General features: G+C 45.7%; 1 protein-coding gene across 1 annotated transcript; it reads left to right on the forward strand.

Annotated features, from left to right (window-relative positions):
• The first annotated feature begins 7,547 nt into the window (after positions 1 to 7,547).
• LOC117866577 (probable serine/threonine-protein kinase WNK4) lies at positions 7,548 to 11,896 on the forward strand. The gene is made up of 7 exons (XM_034750824.2): positions 7,548 to 8,212; positions 8,609 to 8,646; positions 9,170 to 9,397; positions 9,482 to 9,702; positions 10,352 to 10,509; positions 10,585 to 10,975; positions 11,056 to 11,896. Exons 1-7 carry the CDS (start codon positions 8,135 to 8,137, stop codon positions 11,775 to 11,777), a joined length of 1,836 nt encoding a protein of 611 aa, XP_034606715.1. The 5' UTR covers positions 7,548 to 8,134; the 3' UTR covers positions 11,778 to 11,896.
• Positions 11,897 to 17,995: the final 6,099 nt, after the last annotated feature.

Raw genomic sequence — 17,995 nt, forward strand, 5'->3', positions numbered from 1 at the left:
GGGTGCAGAGTGCCAGTCGTACTTGTACACCATACGGGATAATGCGCAGATAAAGTGCTGACGATCTCGATGAGGTCGCCAACAGGCTGAGCTATGAGCATTTCTCCGGCCGCATGTTTTTTCAATTGTTTTCTGCCGCAGCACATTGTTGCATTACAGCAGTGCCACGCACTAGGGGAGGGGGACGGGGACGGGACCTGCTGCGGTGCCGGCGCGCGCGCGTTGCCTCACGATCTCGCCATGGCTCTTGCGCTCGTGGACATGAGATTGGGGGGGAGGCAGGTGAGAGACGATTTGAGATATGCCTTGGTCTATTTGTGATGAGTGATTAATTAGATGATTTGAGATTTTTACTGGTTGAGTCCATATTTCATACATGCATGATTATGCTAACGACTAATCGGAGGTGTTGTTTTGTGTATGTTGTGTTGTGGTGTTTGTGTAAAATAGATCTTGTGTGTTGTGTCTCTTGGCTTGGATGTGCAGGTGTTGGATGCGATATGGTGGTCGACGGTATTGTCGTACATACATCTATGAGTCCACTAGAAGGTTTGGACAGTCCTAAATATGGGGCTGGACACCGAGACGCATCTGACATGAAGACCATGGTGTAGGACGGCATAGTCTATATGGAAAGATAAGAACTAGTCGAGAATTAGGAAAGTACTCGGCGTAATAAGAGTAGAACTCCTCTAGTCGTATTACCGCAGGCAGGTTACAGGTCGGTTGGTTACAAGAATAGTATTCTTGTAACCAACCGACCTGTAACCTGCCTGCGGTAATATAAAGTGAGGCATGGATCCCCTCCAAAGCAATTCAATCCAACCAACACACAAGCCGTAGAGTATTACGCAATCTAGCAGTCCGAATCTATCTAAATTGTATATCTATGTTTACTTTCGAGTTCTCCTAATCTCGATGAGCTTCACTAACCAAAACACTACCTCAGGCACCCCCTCGGTAGGTTGCCAGATTTAAACACCGACAAGCATGAGGTGAATGTCAAACGAAAGGTTCACGCCGATGGACTAGGGCTGTGAAGGGTGGACACGAGTAGGCTTGGACCGAGGGACCCGAGGAGTCCGGGCGGAGTCATGGGTGATCCACATGATGCACAAAAGAGCAAGAGTACATGGACGGGATGAAGATGGCGTCGGTCTAGTCAAGTGGGACGGAGGCGAGTCGAGTAGGCGGCTCGGGAGTGGGACCGAAAGACTTGGAGTCGTCGAAGGCTTGGCGGAGGCCAGACACGCATCGACATCGGTTAATCACGTCGTGTGCGGCGTGCAAGAGGGTTTGACGGGTTTGGCCTCAGAACCGGGGGGGGCGAGTCCGGTATGGTCGGACGGCGTCGAGTCGGAGGACGTGTGGAACCAACGCGAAGCTTACGTCAAGGCGAAGCGAAGTCGTGAAGCCGCCGGGTCAGTCCGATGGTTCGAGAAAAAGTTGGACAATTTTACCCCTAGAGGGTATTTGGATTGTAGCTTCATGTAAGGTTATTTTAGTCATTTGCCAAATATCTATATATATGAGGAGTGGTTGTTGGGGCAGCCACATCTCTCGGGATTGTTTGGTGGTGGGCTTCTCATTTTGTTTGTGTGAGCCTTTGGGTGAAAGAGAAGGAGAGGGACGAGAGGATCTTTGATTTGATCTTTTTGTCATCTTAGCTTTGATTGTGCTTAAGAGTGGCTTGTAACTGAATATGATGTAGTAATCCAAAGATCAAATTTGTGCTCACTTGTTCCATCCTCTCAAGATCTGAGATTTCTCTTTTTCGTGTTTTTCGGATGTATTTTTGGGGATTTTTCATTCTTCGCGATTCGCTCCAAATCCGGTGAAATTTGTTGGAGGTTTTTGTTGCTAGGATCTTTGTGAGCAACTTTGGTATGATCCCCATTCAAATCCCTCACGGATTCGACGTGAATTTAAGTTTTCCCCAAAACCGGTCCTTTGAAGGGCGTTTGGTTTTCTTCCAAATCTGCAAGTTTCGTTTGAATCCGCGGAGTATTGAGGGAGTATTTTTCGTTGGAAGTTTGGGAGGTGTTCTTGTGTTATTGTCTGTTCTTTGTTTGTGCAGAAGAATAGAGGTGCGTCGGGTGGCAGCACGCGGTGCCCATGCTCACGTGCGTGGCACGCGCGACGAGTGCTTGGCAGACCGGCAACAGATCCCTACTCAAATCCTTTACGGATTCGACGTGAATTTAAGTTTCCCCAAAACCAGTCCTTTGAAGGACATTCAATTTTCTTCAAAATCTGCAAGTTTTGTTTGAATCCGCGGAGTATTGAGGGAGTATTTTTCATTGGAAGTTTGGGAGGTGTTCTTGTATTCTTAGTCTGTTCTTTATTTGTGCGCAGGAATAGAGGTGCGTCGGGCGGCAGCTCGTGGGTAGCACGCGGTGCCCGTGCTCACGTGCATGGCACGCGTGACGAGTGCTCAGCAGACCGGCAACCCATTCCCACTCAAATTCCTCACGGATTCGACGTGAATTTAAGTTTTCCCCAAAACTAGTCCTTTGAAGGGCGTTCGGTTTTCTTCAAAATCCGCAAGTTTCATTTGAATCCGCGGAGTATTGAGGGAGTATTTTTCGTTGGAAGTTTGGGAAGTGTTCTTGTCTGTTCTTTGTTTGTGCGTAGGAATAGAGGTGAGTCGGGTGGCAGCACGCGGTGCCCACGCTCACGTGCGCGTCACGCACGACGAGTGCTCGGCAGATCGGCAACCCATCTCCACTCAAATCCCTCATGGATTCAACGTGAATTTAAGTTTTTCTCAAAACCGGTCCTTTGAAGGGCGTTTGGTTTTCTTCAAAATCCACTAGACGCGCATATGTGGAAGTTGATGAAGCGCGTCGGGGTAGTGTAGTCGATCACACATCGTTGTAGTGTAGTCGAACACGTCCGCGTCCAACAGCTCGTCCATGTGCAGCGGCGTCCTCCTCGTGCGCCGGCTCATCAGGTTCCTCGTCGGAGCTCTCATGCGGCGGCTCGTCCAAGTGTTGCGGATGCAACACTTCCAAGGTATCCACACGTGCGGGGAGGAAGCATCGCAAGCCGGACTGCTAGGTTCGCGAGTTGCAACAAAGGCGAGGGCGTAGGAAGGGGCGCGGTTGTGGTTCGGCCAAAAAAGGGTGAACCCTAGGACGCCCCCCACCCCTCAATATATAGGGGTTCCTAACGAGCCTCTGGGTCTGAGACCCATTACTACTCCTAAACCTGGTCCAATTCAGATCATATCCGAATTGGGCTTCCAGCCACTTAGGTGTGTGACCCTATAGGTTCATATACGTATAGACATGGCCCGAGTACTCCTACTCGGTCAATAGTTAGTAGCAGCCTCTAGCAAGACATGCTAACTCCTATACGCACACGAAGATCATATCAGACGAACCATCATAACATTACGTACATGCTGTTTCCTTTGCCTCACGATATTTGGTCTAGCTCCAAGCCGACCTCTCTTTCTCGATCCTGTGATTCGGAATCCCTTTCTAGGTTAAGTCTTAACCTCACATAGCATGGCCATGCATTTTCGGATCCGATCACTCGAGGAGCCCAGAGACATCTCTCTCAAATAGAGAGGGGCAAATCCCATCTTGATTGACCATGCCTCACAGCATGCTTCTTGACAAACCTGGAAACTACCTTTATAACTACCCAGTTACGGTGTAGCGTTTGATAGCCCCTAAGTAAGTCGATCCACATCTTGAGTACATGCGACAATCTCAGATCTAAGGACAAAGTGTACACGTTGTGTAAAGAGAGAACTATGTAACTCGCGTTGGGTCAGTCCTAGCACATGTCTTTACACGTGCTCACATTATTAGTTTGACATCTCCATGTCTATAACTTGTGAAACATAGTCATCAACTAATACATGTACTAGTCTAATACTTCTGTGTGTCCTCACATGAACTCCGACCAGGGATAACTTTTAGAATAACCATACACGTAAAGAGTTTCACACACAATTCACATAATTGCAAATCAATTCAAATAGCCTTTAATGGATATTCAAGGAACACAATATAAAACATGGATACAAGGGAATATCATCATCACTATGATTGCCTCTAGGGTATACCTCCAACAGTGTTCTTGTGTTATTTTCTGTTCTTTGTTTGTGCACAGGAATAGAGGTGTGTCGGGCGGCAGCTTGCGAGCAGCGCGCGGTGCCCATGCTCACATGCGCGGCACGCGCGACAAGCGCTTGGCAGACCGGCAACCTAGCGTCGGTGAACGGGCGCAGCCGAGCGGAGCGAAGGCCCAGTTGCGTACGCGGCCTGGCACTCCAGCCCAGCTAGCGGCTCAGCTCCTCCCTTTATCACCTTATCTAGTTTGTTCGGTAGTTTGTCACATGCTAACCTTGCTTTGTCTCTAAGACTAATCCCAGTGCAGGTTTCATAGAGGTTTCATCCACATTAATTAGGGTGCCATGTCAGCATTTTTGATGATGTGATAGTGAGTTAATGAGGAGAGAGGTAAGAGGGGTTTCATCTAGATGAAACCATGTATGCGCAGTTACCAACATAGTTTGTGTCTTGCATGTAGTGCATATGAAACTACACCATGGAATTTTGCATTGTAGAGGTAGTTTCAAACACAATTTCATTTTCATGTTGCTTATGTGGCTATCTTGGAAACATCAAAATGAAACTCTCCATTGGGATTAGCCTAATTAATCAATTCAAGGATGCTTAGACAAGTGAAGGTTTAGTAGTATCTTTGCTTTTCTCTGGTGCAATCTTTTCGGCGTCTCGTTTTGCTTTGCTTCCGCTTGCTTTGCTTCCGCTATACTTTGAGCATTTGTAATCGTTCCTAGGGTGAGCTTGTCACAAGTTGCCTTGTGTCATCTTGACGATTAGACGCAAGGTGTGTTTCGGATAGCAATCAGGATATAAACCTTGTTTTCGGAGAATTTTAAAAAGCTCCCATTCACTACCTCTTCACCCGTCCCGGTCCTGGCGCACTTCCGCGTGCCGTGGCGGCGTGCTGCAACCCATTATTTAGTCCAGGAGCACGGAAAGGAGAGCCGTCGTCTCATCTCCGTGCTACTTGACATGGTTCAGAGAGGGATCGGAGCTGGATGGGATTCGGCCCGGCCGGCGCCTGGTAGTGGAGTACAAACCTTCTGCACTGGAGGAAGAAACAGGTAGGCGATGATGACGACCCAGGCATATCTGAAACAGCAGGAGAGGAGAGAACTAAAGCTGACGGGCCACTAGGCCGGCACGAGCTCGCTCAGTTTGATCTCAGGATCGGGCAATTGGTTAGGGATAATGCTTTCCTTTGCGGAATATTTAACGGGATGGGTAATGCATACACGCAAAGCGATGAATTGAGCTTTCTGTGTGAGATAGGACTGTGCGATATATGTCGGGAGACACTGCGACCTTAAAACTTCGGTGCCGCTTCTCATGTGCTCTGAGCAACATGCGGAAAGGCCTAAAGATACGCGGTCATAAACTAGCGCTGGGGGACTCTTGAGCCATCAACTTGGTCTGCAGTTTAAGCAATGGTCGCATGGAAAGTAACCGTCGGTGCAAAGTTTCAGTCACATTCCTAGGAAACGATTTGTCTTCTCAGCGTCAGAGTACTACGCACCTGGTGACAGCTCCCACCGGATGAAGCTTGGACTGATTGGAAACTGTGAGCAGTCTAATTCCCAAGCTGGATCGATCTGCAAAAATTCATGGATTTTACATGTCCCTAGCTTTTTGACTAGCTCTGATACAGATGACCTCTCATGCATCAACATCAAGAAGTTACAGCTGCAAAAATAATACTGTAAAACATAAAAGCTTGAGGCTATAGTTTTACTGGTCTAAGTTATGTGAGCTGCAATAAACGAAATTTCTAGTTCCACCTATACATAACTACACACCTTAGGGGGTGTTTGGATCCCGTGCTAAACTTTAGTCCCTATCACATCGAATGTTTAGATATTAATTAGGAGTATTAAACAAAGATTATTTACAAAACTCATTACACAGATGGAGGCTAAATGGCGAGATGAATCTATTAAGTCTAATTAGTCCATGATTTAACAATGTGCTGCTACGGTAACCATTTGCTAATGATGGATTAATTAGGCTTTATAGATTCGTCTCGCCGTTTAGCCTCCATCTGTGTAATTAGTTTTATAATTAACTCATATTTATTTAGTTCTCCTAATTAGCTTCCGAATATTCGATGTGACATGGATTAAACTTTAGCTCCAGATCCCAACACCCCCTTAATTTCCCACATTGTTGATGCATCTGCAACAAATGCTTGCGGCTGATGCAGAATTCTCTGGCATTATGCTTTCTTGGGCCAAAAAGAATGACAGTCGCCACACCAGCTGGTTCTGGGCTCAAACTTGCAATTTGCCAACTTGTCGGCCTACTAGGCTACTAGCCACTTCTTTCACGAAGGCAAGCGCCAAATCGCCTGAATGATTCTACTTGATAAATATATGTTTTTATACGATTTATACATTTAAGATCTTATGATTTTGATGCTATTTGAAGACCATCGATTCAATCTTGAAGTTATAATTTTACAACAAGCGTAGCTCTTGGGATGTAAAAGAAAGCTTCCTGATTTCTGAAAGTTGCATTGTAATTGGCCAGCGTCCAGAGAGAGTGAGAGACTATACTATATGAAAAAAAGAAGTTAAATGGGCCGGGCAGGCCCAAACAAATCCTTTTGAGCCCAGATGGCCTGAAGCTGGAGGACGACGTTTTGATTGATCCTGTCGTTCGTCAATTGTGTCAGAAAGAATCTTGCCTTCCGTTGTGTCTATTCCCGTGGATTCTTTTTAAGATGGGCTATCGCCGTCATGTCCGCTACCGATACTTTGGATAAAGATTTGATATTCTCATCAATGATTTCGTAGATTTGATATGAGTTGAAAGTTCGATCCTTTGCCTCCGTATATCCAGGGGTGTTTGGATCCCCGGACTAACCTTTAGTCCCTGTCGCATCGAATATTTAGATAGGAGTATTAAACATAGACTATTTACAAAACCGCACAGATGGAGGCTAAACGACGAGACGAATCTATTAAGCCTAATTAGTCCATGATTTGATAATGCGCTGCTACCATTACCATTTGCTAATGATGAATTAATTAGGTTTAATAGATTCGTCTCGCCGTTTAACCTTCATCTGTATAATTAGTTTTATAATTAACCAATATTTAGTCCTCCTAATTAGCCTCGAAACTTTAGCTCTAGGATCCAAACACCCCCTTAGAAAAACAGATGTAGGAAGCCATTCGAATCCGGCTCCAATCCATTAAGAAATTTGTATAACATGTACGTGCACGATTTGTTACATGATTAGTACTTCAAAAATCATATTCATTCATACGCCAGGAAGCGCATTGAGATCCTGTCGTCACCTAGTAGACATCTAAAGAGATTGATGCTCACGCACGGACGAAAGACGCTTTTAACGAGAATTCAGCAAACTTTTGAAGTTCAAACGGAAATCCTGTTTTGTTTTCCAGCGGCAAAAAGAAACCAGCAGGGAGAGGGGTTCCCGTTTCCAGCCAAACCGAACATCCCCAGGCCGAACTACTGTTTCTTTCTCTCCCTCCTTTTCCTCCCCACCACCACCTACCTCCCTCTTATTCCTCGTCGCCTCCCACCATCCCCATCTCCTCCCCGTGCAGACCTCCGCTCCGCACCGCCAAATCCGTCGTAGCCCTACCCTAGCCCAGCCTCGCCTGGCCCCGATCCTTCCATGTGCGCCGCCGCCGCCTCCCCGCTTTTGTAGCCGCTGCGGCGGGGAAGATCCCTCCCATGGGTTCCGGGTACGCCGCCGAGAGGACGCCGATCGAGGGAGAATGAGGTGCTGCGTCTGCCGCGTATCCTCCGCCGGGTGCCGGGCCATGGGCGTTGCGGGACGGGCGAACCCGACGTCGTCGCTGCGCAGCCGACGCTGCCTCCGCATGCGGCCGTCGTACGCCCCGTTCTCCGAGCCCTTCACTGAACGCCCGGCACCCGCCACCTCTTCCTCTCCTGCTGCCGCGCCCAGGGCGTAGCAGCCGCGCGCCGACCGCCGCCTACTCCGGCGATCTCGCTGGTCCTTCTCTCTCCGCTTCCCCTCTCTCTTGCTCGTAGATTCATTTGCTCGTTGGGGCTGATCCAGAATGGAGGTGTTTGGTGGTGGGGATGAGGTGCTCGATGCTGAATACGCGGAGGTAGATCCAACCGGGCGATACATGCGCGTGAGTTTCTTTTCAAATCTTTTCGGCTTTATTCTGTCATGGATTCGTAGTACATTTTAGGTTGGTTTGATGTGAATGTGATTTGACATCTCCATGATATTATGTTAAGCTTTCGGTGAAATGGTCTAATCGCATGTTGCATCGCACAATGTAATTTACTGAAAAAAATGTATTTAAAGAAAAGCTTCAACTCTTTATGCTTATACGTATGTAGTCTATTGGCTGATATGGTTCTGATTAAAAATATTTATTCGAAATAATGGATTTGTAATTATTTGTAAAATTGGAAGGTTCCAATTTTTTGTGCTCGATTATGAATGTATGTCATGCAAAACGATCAAGGGAAATGACATGATCCTGCCTGTTGTATTGATCTGATTCTCTTTCCTTGTGCAGTACAATGTGATTCTGGGGAGAGGAGCTTTCAAGACTGTGTATGCCCTCTGCTCCTCAGCATCCTCTTTGTCCACTTTATATTTCCTTGTTAAATAGATTCTTTTGCTGGCAATTAATTGTCTAACCTTCAAAATATCGAGGGCAAAAATCATGCAAACCTGCAAGATGCAATTGACCATAGATATAAGTTTTTGGATTTTTTGCTGATTACAAGCTTATAGCAAACACTGCAATCAACATCTCTAAAAGTAGATAATTTTGTGGGGGTGGGACTTGGAATTGTGGAAATGTTGAGCTGATTGGTTCCTCTAGGATTTTGGTAGTTGACAGTAGATCATCATTAAAAATATATCCTCCACCTCTTTCTCTCTCACATCAGTAGAAAGGCATTACTGATACATGGCAAACATGGTAGTGTTTTGTACTGCAATTTTGCAGAGACATGCTTGGAAATTTGCTACGCAATAATAATGACAACTGATTTATTATGATTTTTTATACTGTCTTCAACTCTTTAGAATACAAACTTGGGGTACGTCTAAAATTTCATATACCTTGTAGTTACAAGGCATTTGATGAGGTTGAAGGCATAGAGGTTGCATGGAATCAGATCAACATAGATGAGGTAATGCAATGTCCAGATAACCTTGATAGGCTCTACACGGAAGTCCATCTTCTGAAGTCTCTCAAGCATGGAAATGTAATGAAGTTTTATTATTCCTGGATTGATGACCATAATAAAACAATTAATGTCATCACAGAGCTGTTCACATCTGGAAGTCTCAGGCAGTAAGTAACCAGTACTAATAATCATTCTTTGTTGCTGCTTCCATGCATATTAAAAATGATGCCTACAACTTTGTGCATTTTTAGTTACCGTCAGAAACACCCACGTGTTAACTTGAAGGCAATAAAGAATTGGGCGAGGCAGATTCTTCATGGGTTGGATTACCTGCATAGCCACCAACCTCCAATCATCCACAGAGACCTGAAGTGTGATAACATTTTTGTTAATGGAAATCACGGAGAAGTTAAGATTGGAGATCTTGGACTAGCCACAGTAATGCAAACAACTAGAGCGAGGAGTGTTATTGGTAATGACCTTATCACTTCATTGCTTCAAATTCTCAATGTTATTATAATAAAATCTTTGATGATGTTGTGTCCTTCAGTCTGGAGAGACAATCTAGGTGACCATTTCAACTATATCACCAAAGCTTTTGAAGTAATCTGTTAGCGTGTTAAAAGTGATTCCCTATTTACTGATTACTCAAAGGAGAATTGAGGATTATTTGTTCCTGGGGATTCTTGATTGGATCTGAGCACGAAATTTACCTGTTGGCGTGTTATCCACATGCAGAGCCAATTAGCCATGTAGTGGTCCAACTTGCTGACATCTGCTGCATGCATAAGTGTCATTCCTAAAATACAAGGCCTTTAAGTTCTCATGACGTACGGCTCTTTATATCAGCTTGCTTTGTACCTGTGGCCTTGGGTTGCTTTCTCTGTGATAACTGATTGCACTTTGTTATATTAGGCTAACACTAACATATAGAGGGTAGATGATTGTTTAAGTCCTTTTATATGCCTGTGAGGCTGTGACAAATGGTCTTGTGGTCCTTGTGCTACTCTTGATGTATTTTTTTCAACATTAATTATTATTGCCCATATGTTCATGTTGGTTCCTTTCTGATTTACCTGATATGCTCCTATCATGTGGGGTGTTTGTCTTGTTTTCTGCAGGCACTCCGGAATTCATGGCACCTGAGCTTTATGATGAGAGTTATGACGAACTTGTTGATATATACTCATTTGGAATGTGCCTGTTGGAGATCTTTACTCTTGAATATCCATACAGTGAATGCACGAATCCGGCCCAGATTTTTAAGAAAGTATCCACAGTAAGTGCTTCTTGACTTGTGTGTAGAGTTGTGTTATCACACTATTTTATCTAATGTACCCTTCTATATTTGTAGGGTGTTAAACCTGCTGCATTGGCTAAAATTGCTGATCCTCAAGTAAAACAGTTCATTGAAAAATGTTTGGTTCGTGCTTCTGAGAGGTCGTCTGCCAAACAACTCCTGCAAGACCCATTTCTTTGCCCTGATACTACACATGGACCTGCTAGCACAAAGTTTTCATCTCCAGCACCCAAAGCAGTAGATATTCCTCTATTGTCTTTGCAAATGGATGTTGACACTTGTGAATCCACCTCTGCTAGTTCAGGCAAGGAGAATGGTTGTGTTGCTCCACATACACCAGTCCTGGAGTTCACTAGAACTAACAAAAATACAGAACTAAAGCTAAAGGGCGAGAAACTTGATAACAACTCAGTGTCACTGGTTCTGCGAATTGCTGATTTGTCTGGTATGGCTTACTTTGATATATTTCTTTTTGAACTTAAATTTCTGTGTATCCGTGGTGCCTTACTGCCTTTCTATTTGTAGGTCATGCAAGGAATATCCATTTTCTCTTCTACCTGGATTCTGATACAGCTATGTCTGTAGCCGCAGAAATGGTTGAACAATTGGAGTTAGCAGACTGCGATGTTACTTTCATTGCTGATTTTATCGACCTTTTGGTAGCGAATCTTGTTCCTGGTTGGAGGCCAGTAAATGATGCAGCACCAAACTTATACGTATGTAGGCAGTCTGAAAGTGAGCTTGTAATCACTTCCCACCAGGAACTATCAGAGTTGGTCCCTGATTATGCACTAGTTGATGGTATGATGCATCCAAAAGATGTGAACGTATCATCAAATGGTTATCTTGATTCTGTCTCAAGTGCAACCAACCTAGGAGGATCACAGGGCTCTGAAGGTTCGGTCATTTCTGTGCAACTTCCTGGGAGTTCCAAAAGTGTGAGCGATTATGGAGCAGAGGATTATGTTACTATGGACTGTGGTGGGTACAAAGAGGGAATCAATAAGCTAGAGTTCAGCCATGTTTTGGGTGATGGGTCGAGGTCGATTTTCCATATAGATCAAGCATCACCTTGCTTGGAGTTGGCCAGCAGTGGTTCATCAATTTCTAATGCTGATAATCAAGATGTGCTGAACGGGGAGCTTGTTTTGATTGAAGCTCAGTACAAACATTTGGTTGATGAGTTGACAAGGATGCGGGAAGAGGCTATTGAAGGAGCTCGGAAAAAGTGGTTGCCGGATAAATAATGATTTTATTTAGGTTTAGCGTTTCATATGAACATAATCATGGATGTTTGGATTTCATGTTGGAAAGTTTTTATGTTACCCATACAAATGAGAAACGTTAATAATCTCGTTTAGTTGAAGCGTTGCTGTAGTTTGCAATGCTACAAAGCTTGCGGATGATCAGTTTGATCTCTGACGTTGGCTGTGACTTGCTTGTTGGCGGCAGCCAAGAAGAGATGGGATGACAAGCCAGAGTCTATATTGTTTTAGGAAAATAGCAAGGATTATTCGGATCTAGTTTTAACTATAAAACTCATAGAACTTCGGTACTGGTTATGTCAGCCCTCCGCAGCCTACACCAATGCTCCATTGCTCCTACACTGCACTACGGCAGCACTCCGCTGCCTAACAAAAAACAAATCTGAATAAATGACGGCGGCCACCCTCGTTTTGACATTCTTGTATAGCCCTGAAGTAACAGCCAATAAACATGTCTTTCGTTAAAAAGAAAACAAGCATATATCACGCTCTTTGCCAAACGGCTTTTGTTCATACTGCCTTGTCACTGGAGGATTTAAAAGCTGAGACCCTGCCTATCCTAAACACAAGCTAAAAAAAAAATTACAAGTTTCTGTCCTGAGTTCCCGACACAAACAAAGGATTGACTGGTATCAAGATCCTGAAGCGCCTCTGAGTTGATTACTGTACAGCAGCACCTGGGCACAATACTTTGCAACTAGGCCTAGCTGGCGGAGCCACACGGAGCCATCTCCCGTGATCAGAGGTGGCAGCATGCAGAAATGCCATTGAAAGCAATGCTATCAGTTCATGCCTTCACGGCAAAAATACGCTATCGATGCAGGTCTGGACTCTCGACAATGTGAGAGAGTGGCCAAGGCCCATCCTTTCTCGCTAATTCGTCCCTTTCTCTTCTTCGGGCCTGGCGGCTCAATTGTTCCGCGCGCAGTTGCGTGGTAACCAAGCCCGGGCACGCTTACTTGAACTCTCATTTTTTCTGACGTCCGAATCGTGAGGCTTCGGGAACTATCACGCTGAAGGTGGCCTTCGAGATTTTTTTTTTTTTTTTTGGGGGGGGGGGGGGGGGGGGGGGGGGGGTCGTAGGCCTTCGAGATCGTTGATCAACCCGGAATCACGCGATCTGAGATCCAAACAACAGCACATGTCTCCAAAACCTCAAAAGCACGTATACTACTAGTAACGTAGCTGCACATCCATTGTTTGGTCCATGCATATTGTACTCTCTGAGGCTGTACTACACTACTGTTTCTCAACTGACATGTGAAACTCAGAAAAAGGAGTGACCAAACAGTTCACGGACACACTCATTCCTCTATGATGTTGAACGGAGCACAGCACCGCCGGCCGATCGATCCCGACGTAACGGAGCAAAGCCAAAGCGCCAACCGCCGAACAACCCGAAGGCGTGGAGCGCCGGCAATCATGCCGGCTCGCTCACGCACCGGCGGGCCGAACCAACACGTACGTAAAAAGGTGGCAGTGGCCAGGGTCCAGGGAGGAGAGTGGACGAGAGAAGAGGGAAGTGAACAGCCGCCCGGCCCAGAGCGCCGGCCCGGAACGCGCCAACTACCGGTAAAAGCGGGCGAATGAAACGCGAGCGCGCGGGGGGACTGCACCGCGTGCACGCCGACGCCGAGTGTTCTTCCTCGGCGGCGGCGGTTCGAGTGGGCCGGGCCTGGAGGGGTGGGGTCGTGGGGAGACCCGAGAGCAGGAGCAGCAGCAATGCGGCATGATGGCCGCGGGTACGTGTTGGCCGGCCGTGCATGCCAACCGCGGGGACGGGGCCAGCGTGCGCCCTGCGTGGGCGGCAGGTGGCCGACAGGCGCCGGGGCGCGGCCAGGCGCGCGGAACGAGGCGAGCGCGGGGCAGCGGAGGCAAACTGGTGCGGTGACGACGGCCGGCCGGTGATGGGCGCCGGGAGGAGCTAGCCTAGCCACGTGAGGTGTCTCCGGCGCGGCGGTCGAGGTGGTGGTGATGGGTGCGACGGGAGGAACGGTCGGGTTCGGGCGTTCGGCTGGGCGGCTGGCCGGCGGCGCCGGGGAGAGGAGAGGACCACACTTCTGCATCCCCACAGAACGGAGAAGATTACGTTGCTGCATCGCAGTAACATTCGTCACAGGTTAACAAGCAGTTTGAGCTGAGATCAAAACACTTGGAAGCGATGTAAAAAAGGATACCCATACCCCAGTCCGGCAGTCCCCAGCAGCAGCACTGCCCCGGACTGCACGCGTCGATGCATGTACTACCAAACACCCCTAGAGAAGAATATTCAGGACACCACTCCATCCCCAAATTTTGGTGGGGGTGGTCCAGCTCGTTGGTGGCCCAGCAGCAGCCCCAGCCAAAAGACCTCGCCACGTCCCTGTTGCTTGCTGCCCTTTTCCTTTCCACTGTTCTTTGGTGGTCCGCCCCGTCCGTGGAGCCACAGCCACTTGCGGGCAGCAGGGGCACTGCCGCTCGGAGACCGTGAGCAGTGAACATGAGCAGGAACCAAACCCAGCGCCACCAGTCGTCCCAGGAATTTTATTCCCTACCCACAGTCAGACAAACAGTAAAAATTCCCTGCACCCGTCCCCTTACGGTCCGTGCTTACCAACCGTGCCATGCCTCTCGTATGGCCCGCCCGCCAGGCAAAGAACGAACAGTGTGCAGTGCAGCACAAACGTCAGTTCACGCGTGCATACAGTTGCGCTGGTAGGGATGGCAACGGGGATCCGATCCCCGATTACCCACGGGGAATTTCTCTATCAGGGGATGGAGACGGTGATCTAAACGGGCAAAAGATCATACATCGCATACGCAATGGTATAGCGTTTGTCAACTGAAGACAAAACAGCACACGTCGGTGGAAGGATTGTAGATGGGCCAGCGTTTGGTTGACTAGCTCAATTAATTTTTTGATCTGCGCTAGCAGGGCCGCCTCAGGCGTACTGCTCGATGCTGGACAGCGGCGAGGCTATGCCTCATGCGCGCAACGGTGCAAGCATCCATGTATCGTGCAAGTCTTCACCTTTTTATTTATTTATTTTCTTTATTTTGTTCTTTTTTTGGATTATTTTGTTCCTTGTTTTAATTTTTTTTGCACGCGCCCTCTCCGTACATCAGCATGCAAAGGTTCTTGGTGCATTTGTGCAGCTATTTTTTTCTTCTTCTTCTTTTCTATTTTATTTCTCTTCTTATTTCTCTCTTTTTTATTTCTACTTATGTAGATATGTTTTCTTACGATAGGTATTTATTGTTCGTGGTGTCAAATGTGAAGTCTGTTTATTAGTATCATTTGTTCCCGATGTTTAATCTTTTCTTCGATGCATACAAACATTTTTTACTAATATTTAATATTTTATTCGCTACATGTAATCATTTATTTTTTATGTTTAATATTTTGTGCACGGTTCATGTAGGCAATAATTTGCTCGTGATGTTAAGTTTCTATTATTTGTTTCTACTATTAATACTAGTAGAGAATTCTTGTTATTACTTAGTAAAGGTAGTTGTTATATATATATTCACTTGTTTGTTTGTGGTGTGAAATTATATGTTTACTTTATATTATTTGTTTGTGTGTTAAATTATTTGGTCGCTTTAAAGATTAAACTGGTCAAGCATATAGACTCGTGGATTACAATATTGTTATATGTCTATAGTGTATTTGTTCCAAATGTACAATTTTTTATTAAATGAGTTCATATAATTTGTTTTAGGTTTATAAATACTTGTTCTATGAGTTACTGCAACTTGTTCGAGGTATGTAGATCTTACTTGTATCTGCTTAGTTATTTATTATTATTATTATCTTTTATTTTATTTGATTTTCCCTTATTCCCTATCTAATGTTTTTATTTATTGTTATATTTTGTATTCTATTCTTTTTTATCTATTATTTCTTCACCCATACTCTTATTTTAGTTTTGTTTTGTTTTTATTTATTCATCCATCACTTCTTATATTTAAAGTTATCTATTTTTATTTATTTATGGATTATAATATTTATTCTATGTTCATAATGTATTTATTCAAAATATTTTCCGTCAGTTCACATAATTTGTTCGCATCATACAATAATTTTGTTCTTGATATTCGATATTTTGTTCACTGTATATAATCATTTATTCATCGTGTTTATATTTTATTCGTACAGAACAATCATTTGTTCATGTTATCCAAATATTTGTTCACAGTGACCAAAATTATTATTTATATTAAAATATACTTGAAATTTTTTGAAAAAGAAATATACTTGAAAAATAAATCTCACCAGACAAGTTACGTATAGTGTTATTTTTAAGATCTTATTATAAGAAACATCTTGATGTAATAAAAAATAATTTAGATGCTCGGTTAACAATCTAAGTACCTTTTCTTTAACTTTCTAATAATAATTCAGTCTTTTTTTACCACACTATTAGTTGTTTGTCAAGTTTAATACTTTCTTCGCATCGTATAGTTTTTCGTTCATATTTTGTCCGCTGTATTTAGTTATTTGTTCGTGATATTTAATATTTTGTTTGTATGAAACAATCATTTGTTCTTAGTGTTCAAAAATTTGTTCGTAGTAATAAAAATTAATATTTAATATTTAAAAATAGTTTTTTTAAAAATCATCCAAATATAGTCAATCGAAGATATTGTTATAAGAAAGTATAATCGGAATTTAATTTTTAATTTGGATATTCGGTTAGCAATCTACGGAATTTTTTAGTCCTATGAAATTTTTGGGACTCGATGATATCAGCTAGTTTGTTTGATTCCTCTGCATGCATATATTCATCGCGCGATTTGTTCAGACCCACACACATATTAGTTGAGATACGGCACCGCTCCTTCAGGTAATGCCTGCGAATCTGTCGCCTTCGATGACGTATAGCCGCGCACGAAAACATGCCCCCGTCGGGGATCCTGATTTCAGCTGGAGAACAAGGCCCATTGCAGTCCGGTCCATTCAGATGTGCCAAACCCTAATTCCCTAATCTTATCCAAATCAGTGAAATCACTCCCTTCTCCTCCCCTCCCTCCCCTTTCCCCATCACTCAGTGGCGCCGGCGCATCTGCTACTCTCAGCGGCTCAGCGCGTCACCTCTCCTTCTCCGTCCCCGTTTGCCCACAGCCGCTGAGGCCGCCGGTGCAAGCTGCTGGGGGGCACCACGTCCGCAGCCTGCCGACTGCTACCCCCATCCCTCGACGTCTCCGCCCGTCCTCCATCCCAGACTGGAGGCAGTCGATGCAAGGACTCCAGGAGACGCGCTGGCTGCAGCCACCTGCAACGAGCTCCCTGGATCTGTAGGCTTGTGCTGCAATTTTGCAGTCCTGCAGAGGAGCAATGATCTACGGGGTGATAATGGCAACAAGACAAAAAGGTTATAATGACATGCCGGATGAAGCTTTCAAGGAAATGTGTATCACATTTTCGCTTTTGGCTTTTGTTTGCTCAGCGAGAAGGTAAGTTGCATGTAGAGTTGTATATGGAGTGTGATTGGTCTATCTTTTTTTCTTCTTCATTATTCTTGTGAGATGTTTGAAGCTCTCTATACCTGAAAATTAATTCCCCGCGCGGGGACGGGGATGGGAGCACCCCGCAAGCATTGACGGGGACGGGGATTTTTTTCTCCCCGCGGGGACGGGGATGGGGGAGGCAACCCCGACGGGGAATTCCACGTTGCCATCCCTAGGCGCTGGTAGTACGTGCTTAGTGCATCGCTTTCGTTGGCATCGCTGGCCGTCGGGTCTGCCAGCCATGACGCCATGTAGCTAGCTCTAGCTGCTAGGAAGATCCAGCCCAGACGACGAAGTGACGGACCAGGACGAGCGAGATGTACGCGCGTCGTTCTGGTTGACTGGTGACTGCACCCAAGTCCGCGTCGCGACGACGGGGAGCGCGTACGTACTGGCCGTAGCCATCGACCATCGTCTATCGATCAGTCTCTCCCCGCTCCGATCCCGGCCTACACGCCCGATCGTCCAAACGCTACCGTCCAGCGCGCGCGGGATCTCCGAACGTGACCGTCAGATCGAATGATCGATCAGCGCGGGCGCCCGTCCTTCTCGCGCGTCCGCTGGTCTTTGGCCGCAACCGAGAGCCGACATGCTTGAGCGACCGAGCCCTTGGCGCACCCGACGCTAGCGAGAAGGTTACGTGATCCCCAGGGCGTCGCGTTTGCGACTAGTCATACCCGCCACCCATCAGGGATATCGTCGGTTGGTCA

Source organism: Setaria viridis, chromosome 1, assembly GCF_005286985.2.
Source record: "Setaria viridis chromosome 1, Setaria_viridis_v4.0, whole genome shotgun sequence".
In the NCBI taxonomy this organism is placed as follows: Eukaryota; Viridiplantae; Streptophyta; class Magnoliopsida; order Poales; family Poaceae; genus Setaria; species Setaria viridis.

Bases quoted from the DNA above. Each gene is read 5' to 3' on its own strand.
- LOC117866577 (XM_034750824.2), top strand. From the start codon at position 8,135: ATGGAGGTGTTTGGTGGTGGGGATGAGGTGCTCGATGCTGAATACGCG. The intron at 9,703-10,351 runs GTAATGACCTTA...TGTTTTCTGCAG, and splicing joins TAGAGCGAGGAGTGTTATTG to GCACTCCGGAATTCATGGCA. The intron at 10,976-11,055 runs GTATGGCTTACT...TTCTATTTGTAG, and splicing joins GCGAATTGCTGATTTGTCTG to GTCATGCAAGGAATATCCAT.